At 28.4% G+C, this 12,804-nt stretch overlaps 2 protein-coding genes across 2 annotated transcripts in view; one reads left to right on the top strand and one right to left on the bottom strand.

The window, feature by feature from the left end:
* The window catches only part of LOC105786339 (F-box/kelch-repeat protein At1g57790), an 83,304-nt gene that overhangs the window by 60,632 nt on the left and 9,868 nt on the right, over positions 1 to 12,804 (top strand). The gene's annotated exons all lie outside the window — the stretch shown is intronic.
* Positions 1,306 to 2,640, bottom strand: LOC105786340 (uncharacterized). Its single transcript, XM_012612717.2, has one exon. It carries the CDS (start codon positions 2,501 to 2,503, stop codon positions 1,664 to 1,666), a length of 840 nt encoding a protein of 279 aa, XP_012468171.1. The 5' UTR covers positions 2,504 to 2,640; the 3' UTR covers positions 1,306 to 1,663.

Genomic DNA, 12,804 nt, shown 5'->3' with positions numbered 1-12,804 from the left:
AGCCTTAAAAATTGTCAAATATCTCTTTTTTTAACTCTTTAACTCTACTTGCGAGTTTAAAACTTCACCGACAATATACCAAATATTTTCCTCTTTACTAAAAATACTCATTTATGTATGAAGTTAGCTTTAAAACTAATAAAATATAAACATTTGAATTCAAACTAATATAATTTCTTAGAGTACTAATATTTGACTTATATTTTGTTTGTTTCTTTCACTTGATTCTTGATATCAAACTATTTATTATTACTATAACTTTTTTAGAATAAATTAGAATTACAATATAATTAATAAAATTAGACTAATAAAAAATCTAAAAATCACAAAGACATTATAAAACTTGAAGCTTATTTATTTATTATTATTAAACACAATTTTCACTTAAATACTTCATCACTCATGTGTCTTCAAAATATTTATACTTATATTAAATTTTGATTAACAACAATTCAGTTAAAAATTAGTAAAATAAATATTAATTTTTATCTTTTCATATTTTTAATAAAATCAATATTATAATAGAATTTGAACCCAAGACATAAATTTTGAACTTTCACTTAACAAGTTAAAGTCAACTAAGAACTCAATTTTAATGTAAATTTTTATAAATATATCTTGGGGTGAGCGTTCGATCGAATTAAATAAAAAATTTTAAGTTAATCGAGTTGAGGAGTCTTATTTTATTATCTTAACTTGATTTGAAATCTTGTTACAATATAACTAATTTCATGTTAGAGCATATAAATTTGAAACAATATATATTTTACAACTTTTTAAAATAAAATAATAATAAAAATACTTCAGTATGATAGACTTGAATTATTAATTAAGTTATTTAAATCCCAAAATTATTATTCTAGAAAATTTTTAACTTTCTTTATGTATTTTTTAAAATTTTTATAATTTTTAAAAATATAAATATAAATTTTTTTAATTTTGTTGAGAAAAATCAATTTGCTCATTTTCAAACTTTAACAACAGAGACCAAAAGGTTATTCAATTATTCAATTCAATTAACTCCAAATTTAAGAAAAATTCAAAATTTTAAATTGAATCAAATTTTACTCGACCCTAAATATAAGTTGATATACCATTATTTTCACCCATAGGGTGTGCCATAAAACTAGTAATCTACATGCCCTTAAGGATGTAAAACTCTTGATACTTCCTTTGCCTTTTCCTTCGAAAATAGATAGTTAAATATACTATGCTATAAATGAAAATTTAATTTTATATTTATGACATAATTCAATCTCTTTAAATTAGAATTTATGATAAATGATAAAAAAAATATTCAGAGAATATAAAATTTTACATGGTTGTTTTGAAGTTTTATTAAAATAGCAAAAGGAAGATTACAGAAAAACGCTTATGAGCATCATCCCAGTGACAGTACTATAAAATGAAATCAAACCTTTTCTTTTTTCTTTTTTTTTTTTTTGGTTTTTTAGAGAGAGAAAAGAGCGTGGAAATTTTGAAAATTAAATCTGTTTGTTTTGGTTTTTTACCTTCAAAGGAAACCGCTAATTTATCATGCCACGCCACCACGAAGGAAGTTTAGCGCATTAGGCGGGACCAGCAAGTTACCAACTACGACCAAAAACCAAACCCACGACCTTAGCTATGGCCCACCACTCAGGGAACCGGTTCTCCACACGGTTCAGATTAACGTCTCCGATCTCCTACCCGACGAGAACCGCTTCATTCCACCTAGACTGACCGGCTCTGCAACCGGTCCACTCTCCGCTATTTCAGGAGCTACATTCAATACGTCATCACCATCATGCGGCGGCAAACGAGACCTAATGTCACTGTCTCGCGGCGGCGACAGTGTTAATGGCAGAGCGTGTGACTCACGTGCTTTACTATTGCACCGGAAAATAGCACGGAAACTCGAGAAGAAACCGCTCCCTGTCCTCGTTGTTTTCTTTTTAACTGTTTCGGTTCCGGCTGATTTTTGGCGGTTCTTTTTTAATCGGCGATTACGGTCTCGTTTCGATCTGACTCTTCCCATGCAAGAAACTTTAGGCGAAGAAGGTTCAATGACGGGCGGATCCGATTTAACCGAACCGGATCGTTTAGGAAACAATCTGGTGTTTCCAGGCTTCCGGTTCTTTGTTTCAACGAAGCAAGATTTCTGTGGTTTCGGTAATCCGAGGATCGAAGCCTTAGATTTTCTCAAAGAAAAGCGTTGAGAATTCGGAACTGAGTTGAGATTAGGATTAAGATTTGTAGAGTTCGAAACGGAGTTCCGTTTCTGCGAATCTTTCCGTTCTAGAAAAGCGTTGCTATCGAACCAGACGAGCTCAGCGTCTTTGGATAACAAAAACGATTCTGGAGGAAAATCCGGAGGGGTTTCTTCTTCGAGAAGTTTCTCCGCCGTGTGGAGGCAGTCGTCGTAGTCGCCTTCGGTGGTTGTTAAAGTCTCGCAGACAATTTTGTTGTCGCAAGAGCCGCAAGCACAGGCGGAAACGAGGGTTTCCAGATTGCCCTGTGGCATTATACGAACACTTTAAACCTTGAAAAATAATAAAAGAGAATTTGAGAGAGAAGCGGGTAGTTTTGAGGAGATTTATATTTTAATTGTGGAAAATTTAGAGTGAGAAACTGAGTTTTGGAAGGAGACTCTTCAACGTTATCGACTACTCCAGTTATATTTTATGAGATGGAAAATATATTTTTTAATTGCTAGCGGAGTTTTTAGATTCGATAAATAAGATTAGATGTCGACAAATGTACTATAATAAATTATTAAAATTAAATTTATATTTAAATTAAAATACGGGTAAATAATATCAAATGTCAGTAAGTTTACGTTTTGGTCACTTAACTTCAAAAAGTTACAAAATGGTTATTAAACTATTTGAAAGTTTTCATTTAAGTCATTGGATTGTTAAAACGTTGTTCACACCGCCTGCACCAATCACAAGCTCTCATTTTCCGTCTTTTCTACAGTTTAGTTTTTTTTTCCATGAAATAATTTTGAATGTCACGAACCTATGAACCAAAATCAAACAACTTCCTTTTTCAATCTCTTATGCAAACCGTTAGATCGACTTGGATCTAAGGTATGTTCTTCTAGTCCTTGATGAGTATTGATCAATCAAATCAACCGCCGTCATCGCTTGGGACTCATTAGCCAAACTTCAAAAAAAAATTAACAATCTAATGACTCAAATAAAAGCTTTCAGACTAAAATGTAAATTTACTAATAATTTAATTACACCCTTAAAATAAAAATGGACTTATGGGAAAAAATGAGAAGAAAAAAAAGGAAATAGGGAGTTCCCACTTCCCACTTTTTTTTTTCTTAATTTTATTAAAAATTAATTATTAATCATATTTAGATTTTTATTTATTATTAGGCTAAAAATAAAATATATGAAAGTACAGCTAAAATCCATAATATGCTAAACTTATACCTAACATATTGAAAGATGAGATAATATAGTAGTAATTGATATTAATTTCAAAGTCAATACTTTCACTAAAAGGAATTTCTAAGCATTAAATTTTATTATAATTTATCATTCAAATCTCAATATTTAAAATTATTTTCTCATTATGAATCACAAAAATTGTCTTTATTTCAGAAAAAATTGTTTTCATTTTATTTTATTCAAAATTAAAATAAATCAAATTTAACAAAATAACTGAATAATCTAATCCTTAAAAAAATTTAAATTATAACTTACCGTTGATTGAGTTTTAACTCGATTGATATAGGTATTATTGGTAATATAGAAGGACACAGATTCAAGTGCGCTGACGCGCATTATTCTCATATTTATGGGTTAGGAGGGACTATAAGTAATTCTAAATATTATATCAAAAAGAGTAAATATAATCAAAACGTTGATGAGATTATTTTAAAAAAAATAGATAACTTACCCAAAAATATTATATATCGTTTGATTTGGTTGATGGGATTCTTATGATTAAATTCACAAAATGTGGTCTGGCCACGTGTTATTGAATTCAACCTAACGTATCATTTTAGTTGGAGACTTACTTATCTTGCAATATAAATAATATGGTCAAATGAAATCTATTTTTTATTAAAAATTTATTTATTTAGATATATTTTGATAAATGCTTCTCTTCTTTTCTTTTTCTTTTTTATAAATGTCATATCAAATGTGAATGAGAAAATATTTTTATTGGTGTAAATCACGTTCAAGGTCATTAAACTATTAATAAGTTTACGTTTTGGTCATTCAACTTTTAAGAGTTACACAATCGTTATTGAACTATTCGAAAGTTTTCATTTAAGTCACTGAGCTGTTAAAATCATCGTTGTATGGCAATTCTCTATTTGCATCGTCTACACCAATCGAAAGCTCTCCTTCCCCTTCTCTTTTATAGTTTTTTATTATTTTTTTGGCATGAAATAGCTTCGAATAACCAAACAGTTTTTTTCTCCAATCTCCGATATTGACCGTCAAATTGAATTTGATCTAAAGTATACTCTACCTGTTGTTGGATACTGATCCACCATACTGATCGTCAAACTATCGTTTGGAGCTTCCTGGTTGAACTTTAAAAAAAAAACTTAACAGCCCAACAACTTAAATAAAAACTTTTGAACAGTTTACTGATTTAGATGAAAAACTTCGAATAGTTTAATAATTTAAATAAGAACACCTAAATAATTTAATGATAATATTATAACTTTTGAAGTCGAGTGATCAAAACATAGATAATTATTTTATTTCTCTCAACAATTTAATGTAACAAATTGGTTTCATTGTTTAAAGGATATTTTATATTAATATAAAATAATAATAATAATTTGGACTGAGATAAAAGGGCTTTGTACTTGGAATTTGATTGATTGCTTGATGTTGGTTGCAATTAAGAAAATAGGTAAATAGGGACAAAATCTATTTTCCATCAATGTTTGAGCTTTTCTTATACATATAATAATATCATCTAAAAGTTAGAGATAATTATGAACCAAATAATAAGTGAACTTTGGCTTTATCTTTAGAAGTTTCTCCTTTTACATTGTTTTCAATGAATTGTTGTTCTACAATGTCTCTATTAAACTTTAGATTAAAAACAAATACACATTTAATCTAAAGTAATTTGGATTTAATAATATTTTTTATATGTAAATATTTGTTATTATTAAATAGTGATTTGGGTTGGGTTGTCGATTAATGGCCATTTCTTCATTGTTTTTAAAAGTGTTGTGAAAAATACTTTTGAAAAGTTTAGTTTAAAATTTGAGTGTTTAGCATTCTTTGTCAAAAAGTGATTTTGAGAAATAAAATGTCCATTTTAAACATGTTATTATCAAGTAACAAATATGCATTTAAATAATATTTAAATTAGTTAATATTATTATATTTTAGTAATAATATAAAAATTATTATAACTTCTTGTTAATATTTTATATATGAAATATAAATTGTAAATATTTGTAAGCAATAAATATTAATTATTTATATAATTTAATTAGAATATATAAACTATATTTTAAATATTTAAATATAACCATTAAATATTTGTAATTAGTATTTTAAAAATATTTTTTATTTTTAATTAATGATTTTAACACAATTGTAATTAAGTACTAAGAAAAAAAAAAGAAAAATACTATGTTATTAGAAGGGTGAAAAAGTAATTAAGCACCAAAAGTGCTTTTGAGAGAATAAAAACTAAAATTTTTAGCTTCTCTTTTTCAGCTCATTTTCAAAAGTACTTTTGAAAAGCACTTCTGAAAAATTAAAAATTTATGCCAAAAGCAGCTTGTTCTTCATAGCTTTTCTTTCAAAAGTGTTTTTGGAGTCAGAAGTGCTTTTTTTAAGCAATGAAGAATTGGGCCTAAGTCATAGCTTGATTGGTATGAGCATTGTTGCCAATGCAGGAGGACGTGGGTTCGAGTGCGCTGAAGCGCATTATCCTCTTACTTATGAGTTGGGGAGAAACTATGAGTAGTTCACATTGTGTCAAAAAGAGCAGATAATGAAGTGTGCTACGCGAAGTTAGTACGTATTTTGTTCAGATATTAGCAAGCTTTCTAATGAAAACAACATTTCCCACTGAAGGTAATTTATCTCATCACTCAAAAGGGGAGAGTTTTGGCAAAAATATAGGCATGGAAAATGAGGTTGGGCAAAAAAATAAGGCCCGTTTAGAAAATGAGTTGGGCCTCAGATAAGGTTTTTTTAAGCTGGGTTGGCCCGAATTTGCAATAAAAAAATCCTGTTGTTTTTCCATGTTTTGTTGCTGTTTCCCACTTTTTGCCACTATTTTACTGTCATTTTACTATTATGTTGCTACTATTTTATTGTTCATCTTTAGATATTGTATAACACTTGTCTTATTGTTAATTTTGCTACTATTTTAGAGGTATTTGCTTGTTAAGTTGCACTTATTTTAGTGTTATTTAAATATAATGATTTTTTAAAATTTATTTTCAATTTATTAGGAAACATTTATTTCAATATTTTTAGTGTATTTGGTGTATTATATTTTTTAATTTTTATATAAAAAATAAAAATTAAAAAATTAATACGGGTTGGTCGGCCCAGACTCAAATTTTAATATTTTTATATGAGTCGGGCTAGATTTGGACAAAAAATTAAGCCTATTTTTAGGCTGAGCCGAAGTAAGAACAATCAACTAAGTCTAAAATTTTATTAGACAAATTGATACAAATTAACTTATCGGACAAGTAGCTCAAATCTTGATAAGTGTAACAAGATTACCAATTTTATTAAGACTAAGATTACTAATCTAATAAAATAATTAATTTTGAAATCACAAGAAAAGAATATTCAAATCCACAAATTATTATAATTTTTGTATTACACAAAACATTTACTCAATTATACCAATTATTATAACATTTGTAATGTTTTGTGTTACATAAATTATAAATTTTTCTACATTGAAAATATAAAAAAATTCAATTCTTAAATAAGTCTATTACAATTATTAATATGGTAAAAATATTAATTTTAAAAATCACAAGAAGTATCCATATTATATTTAGACTTGTCCATAGGTCAGGTTGGGTCTTGAAAATTTTAGGCCCATTTGATAGGCCCAGGCTTGGCCCGACAAAAAAAACCTAAAATTTTGCCCAAACTCGGACCAGATAAAAATGATAAAACCCGAGCCCAGACCGGCCCGCTCTTATTAAAATTTTTTATATAATTTAAAAAATGCAATACATCAAAAACACTAAAAAATTAAAATAAATGTTTCCCAACAAAATGAAAATAAATTAAAAGAAATCTTTATATTTAAATAGCACTAACATAGTTACAACTTAACAAGCAAATGCCTCTAAAATAGTAACAAAATTAACAATAAAATAAGTGTTATACAATATGTAAACAATAACAACATAATAGTGAAATAGCCACAAAACAATAAGAAAACAACAAGAAAATAATAGATTTTTTTTTTCTTTTTGCAAAATCGAGCCGTGCCTAGGCCGAAAAAGCCCCACCCAAGACTTGACCCATTTTCTAAATGGGCTTTATTTTTTTTTTACCCAAACACATTTTTTGAGCCTATATTTTTATCCAAACTCTCTCACTTTCCGTACAGACCTCGACCGACATATGAACAAGTCTAATTATAATTGATACCCGTATTTTTTTATAAATAATTAGATTAAATATTGGATTAAACTTTAAATTTACTTGATACTATCTCTTATAAAAAAATATCCCCAAATCTAACAATTGGATCTCATCTCATGTTCTTTGTCGATGCCCTTTGTTGCCATCAGCCAAAAATATCTTTCCAAAAATAAATATTTGAGGATGGGCATTACATCTACTATTATTAAATCTTTGACTAAAATAGTATTAATAGTTAATTTGATATAAATTCGAGTAGTAAAAATTAATATCATTTAAAAGTATTTTTGTTTTTCATATAAAATTTATTAAAAAATAAAATCTAATCGATACGTGATATGATTTAAAGTTACGATACAACTTTTAATATTTTTATTTTATTATTTCAACTAAATGCTATCTAATTTTTTATAAATATAATTTTTACATAAAATTTGTGCCTACATTATTAATATATCATAATCTAATTTAAAATAACATGCATGCATGGAAGAACGAACTAATTAATTTGAGCTCTTTATTTTAACCATATATCCTTGAAATAGATGTTACTCGACATTAAATGTAAAGCAAATGACAAGCAATGCAGGCATGTGATATGTCCTTTCTTGCAGGTTCAACATTATTTGGAAAAAGACACATCTAGCATTTTCATTCATATATCTCACTTCTTTGCATTAATCGTTTCAATGCTTGTCTCCCTCTACTACAAATATTTAATAGGTGAAATTTTACGGATGATGTTATACGTTCTGATCATATCTGTTTTTCTTTTAAATAATATTTAGAATCATCAATAGTCTCTTCCCAACACATTAATAGGAGGACAATACGCTTTAGTGCGCTCAAACCAACGTCATCCTGCATTGGTAACAACGCTCATGCTAATCGAGTTAAGACTCAATCGACTTCAATTTTAGTAATTATTAAAGTGTTAATGAATAGTCAATATATTAACTAACTGATGTTAAGGTTGAAAATTTGAGAATTTTGAAATTTAAATTCGAGTTTTATATGTATACATGATTGAATTAGTTTATTAAAATAATTATTTAATACAATGTTTATAATAATTGGTGCTAATAGAGGTTGTTGAGTTAATTTAAAATAAATGTAATAATTTTGCATAATATCATATTTTTTATATAATTAATATTTATTTAATTCAATCATAGTATTTTATATTATATTTACCTAAAATGTATATGTTTAAAATGTTTAATTCAAAATAGGATATATATTCTCCATATATAGTAGAAATATTGGATTAATTTCAGGCTTTGCTTGCATGATTAGCATAATTATATTACTAATTTGGATATTATTTTTATTATAATATTAATCAATTAAATATTTATGAAAATATGTAAAAACTGTCAATAGAAATGTTATGAAACATGTAAAATTAAGGGTGTTTTACGTTCTTGAATACTCGTAATTAGCCCGATGGTTAAGGGATGTTCTGTAACACCCCGTCACCCGATTCGGTCTTCGGGTTCAAGTTACGAGATGTCACATATGTTGTCAAAATAATCACAATCAAAGTACGAGCAATTCATAGCAATCAATAATTAAAATTTAGTTAAAACATACATTCAATATGGAGTAAGTCAATTTTAGGTCTTACACGAGCTTACATAAGCTCTAAAGCTAACTTGAGATAGGGATAGGACTTAATTGCAAAGAATTTTAAACTAAGGGTCAATGTCGTGACGTGAGGGAGTTCCTCGTCACGACATGACTCACTGTTTGGGTCTCATCACACTGTGGCCTGGGCTCAGGCTCGTCTCGACGACATGTATTTGGAGCCGCAATGTGATTGACTCGTCGTGACGACATTTGAACGACATCACTATCTGTTTTGGCAAAAAAAAATTACCAAAAGGTACTCAATGCTATCTCAACATTTCAATTATAATTTCATGCCTATGTCAAGCATGATTTACCTACATTAGACACTTCAAAACACTACCCAAACATGCATAGATGATTCACATTCATTCTCCAAACACTTACCAATTCATATCTATCAAGCTCAAACCATGTTCAAGTTAACATAAACATGTCAAATGCATATCCAATTCACTTCCATCAACTATATGCAACTTATTAACCTATTTCAATTTATATAATCCATTCAACCAATTATTAGATAGCTTCTTACCAATTTATCATTTCAATTGCCAAAACATGCACATTAAAAGCATACAACCCAAAATATGCCATCTTCCAATGTGTGTTAACTTATCCTGTATCAACATTTAACATATATTCAAGCATACCAACTTCAATGCAACTCTTGCAAAACATAATTTCATGTCTTATCAACAAGTACTAACCTTTAATGCCATACCAATTCTCGTAAAAGCCTATTCACCAAAATGCCTTCACTTGATCATAACATACTTCATTAGTATAACATGGATACAAGCAAAAAAGCATAATTTATACTAAATTGATCCTAATAGGTACATGCCATTAACTAACAAAAGAAACTTCACCAACTTGAGTCTGGAATTTCAGCTAGATATTGATGTAGATAAAATGAATATGATCAAAACCTAATTTGCGCACAGAAAATAAAACATACGCTGAGTATAAACTCAATGATATTTTTGTAATTCGAACATTATAAACAACATAAATAAAATAAGTTTACATAACCAAATGCCATACAATTCAATTCAATGTCAATAAATATGACATAGAGCATCATTTTGTTTTACAATTCATTTCACTTATGTTAAATCAAGCTAATATAAGTGTATCATATATATTTATCTTCCATATCTCAATCGAATTGATCCACTTGTTTAGTATAACATTAGTTCTTCCAAACTTAAATTCAATTTTCAAAATCATCCATTATCTCAGTTCATACATATACTTTTACGCATTTTACATTTTAATTCCCTATTAACTTGACTCAAACTCGAACGGATACACGGATCCTACCAATCACACCAAATTAGCACCCAATGCCTTATCGGACAAATCTGAAGTATATAAATTGCGCCCTATGCTTATCGATATAACCGAAGTGATTTGACACCCACTGCCTCATCGACACATAGTCAAAGTAACTCGTACTCTACCTATCCTATGACATGCCAACTATATCCAACTCTACCCGAACAGTTAATAGGGTAACAATTTATTCAATTCCGAATATAGTTCAATTTATACATCATCACTTTTTATTCATCAACCAATCATCATTTCGTATATATGATATCACGAATTAGCTCAATTCAAGAACAATCTCACATTTTCATCAAGATTCAATATTTTCAATTCTTTTCAATTTAGCTCTCTATATCTCTAACCAAATCAAAACTGTATCAATTCAACTCGATTTATCAAATTTAGCTCACCTCATAATCTTATCATGCAAAGCAATATAGAAATGCAACAATCGAAATAGTTCAAATTATAGAAACACAAACCGAGAACTTCGAGCTATTCGTCAACGACTTTAGCTTTTCTTTTTCTTTCGAGGATTTCAAGTCGACGTTAGCTACAAATTAAAATAAACATACAATGCAATCAAGAATTAATCAAGATCAGATTCAATTGTCAATTTACAGAAAAAACTTGCATTTTGTTCAATTTAGTCCCTAAAATCGAGACTAACATAACTTTCAATTTAAAACTCCAAATTTTAATCCGATTTCACTATAGTCCACTTAGGACCTCCTATTTCTCATCTCTACAAGAAATTTCACAATTTATTCATTTTAGTTCCTATTAAACAAAACTATCAATTAACTTTACAACTTAGTCCTTTTTCACTTCTAAGCTTAAAATCTATCATTCTAATACCTAAAACTTCAAAAAATCATCAATGACATCTTTCTAAAACTTTAACAATTTTACAAATTGATACATGGGCTAGTTAGATTAAGCTCTCATGATCTAAAAAACATAAAAATTACAAAAAAAAAGAGAGACTAAATTGAACTAACCATTTGAAGCTTTAAAATTTTACAACCCTAGGTCGTACGTACTTCCTCCTTCTCCTTATAAGTTTTGACTATTGAGGAAGAAAAGAGAGAAATGTTTTCTCTTTCTTTCCAACATCTATATTTTTTATCATATTTTATTACAATTTTAACTATTTAAATAAAAACTTTATAATATAATTTATAATGCTTCCTCTCACCGTCAACTATTAATATTAGGCTGGTCTAATTGCCATTTTAATCTTTAGTCCTTGTTTCTAATTAAAAACCTATAATAATTGGACTTTTACTACTTTTACAATTTAGTTCTTGTATCTTAATTAAACACTAGTTCAACTAAATTAGCTATCCAAAATTTAATTTTCTTATACTATTCCGAAACCGTATTTTCCGACACCACTAACTTTCGGATCATTATATGTTCACGCATAGAATTCACTTGAATTTGAGTCTCCGGGGAGCAAGTAGTAGGCTTTTATTTGAGTAGATCCCTTTGGATGTAGTGTGTGCGTGTATGGTGTGAGTATGTCCTTACCTAAACATGTTAATGGGTCGAGCTACTAGCCCAAGCCTGAAGACTCATCCAAAATTTAGAAGGGTTTGGATTAAAAGATTAAGCTCGAAAAATAGGATTTGACAAAAAAAATTAGGCCCATTTAAAATATAGTTTGGGCTTGAGCTTGAACATTCAAGGCTCAAGCCCAGCCTAACCATTTTTTAAAGTTTATAATGTTTTATATTATGTTATTTTTATATATTATGTAATTTATAACACATACAAATTAAATCGATAGTAATATATAATAATACTATAATATAAATATTAAAAAATGTTATGATTATAAAAAATAATAAATAAAAATAATATAAGTATTTTAAAAAAATAATACAGCCAAGCTTAAAATGGGTTTGGGTTAACCATTTATAAATATGGATAGTTTTGGCCAAAATTTTAGGCCCATATTTCGGGCCAACCGGATTTAGGTAAACATAAAGTGTATTAATATTATGAATAGGCTTGGCCATGAACACCTCTAGTCTCTACCATGTGTGTACTAACCCCTTCACTGTTCAGTTAATAAAAAAATCATTTTATTGCCTTGAAAGTAAATTTCTCTTTACGTATCATCAAACATAAACCTCTTCAACAGCCAAGTGGCTCGTGTGGCTAGGTTGGCTCGACTCATTTTAAATCGATTTTGGAAAATATTTTTCATCTCAAATTAGCTTATCTCGTC

Source organism: Gossypium raimondii, chromosome 1 (assembly GCF_025698545.1).
Source record: "Gossypium raimondii isolate GPD5lz chromosome 1, ASM2569854v1, whole genome shotgun sequence".
NCBI lineage: Eukaryota > Viridiplantae > Streptophyta > Magnoliopsida > Malvales > Malvaceae > Gossypium > Gossypium raimondii.
The sequence above is the reverse complement of the archived record's forward strand: the minus strand, read 5'-3'. Positions and strand labels throughout refer to the sequence as shown.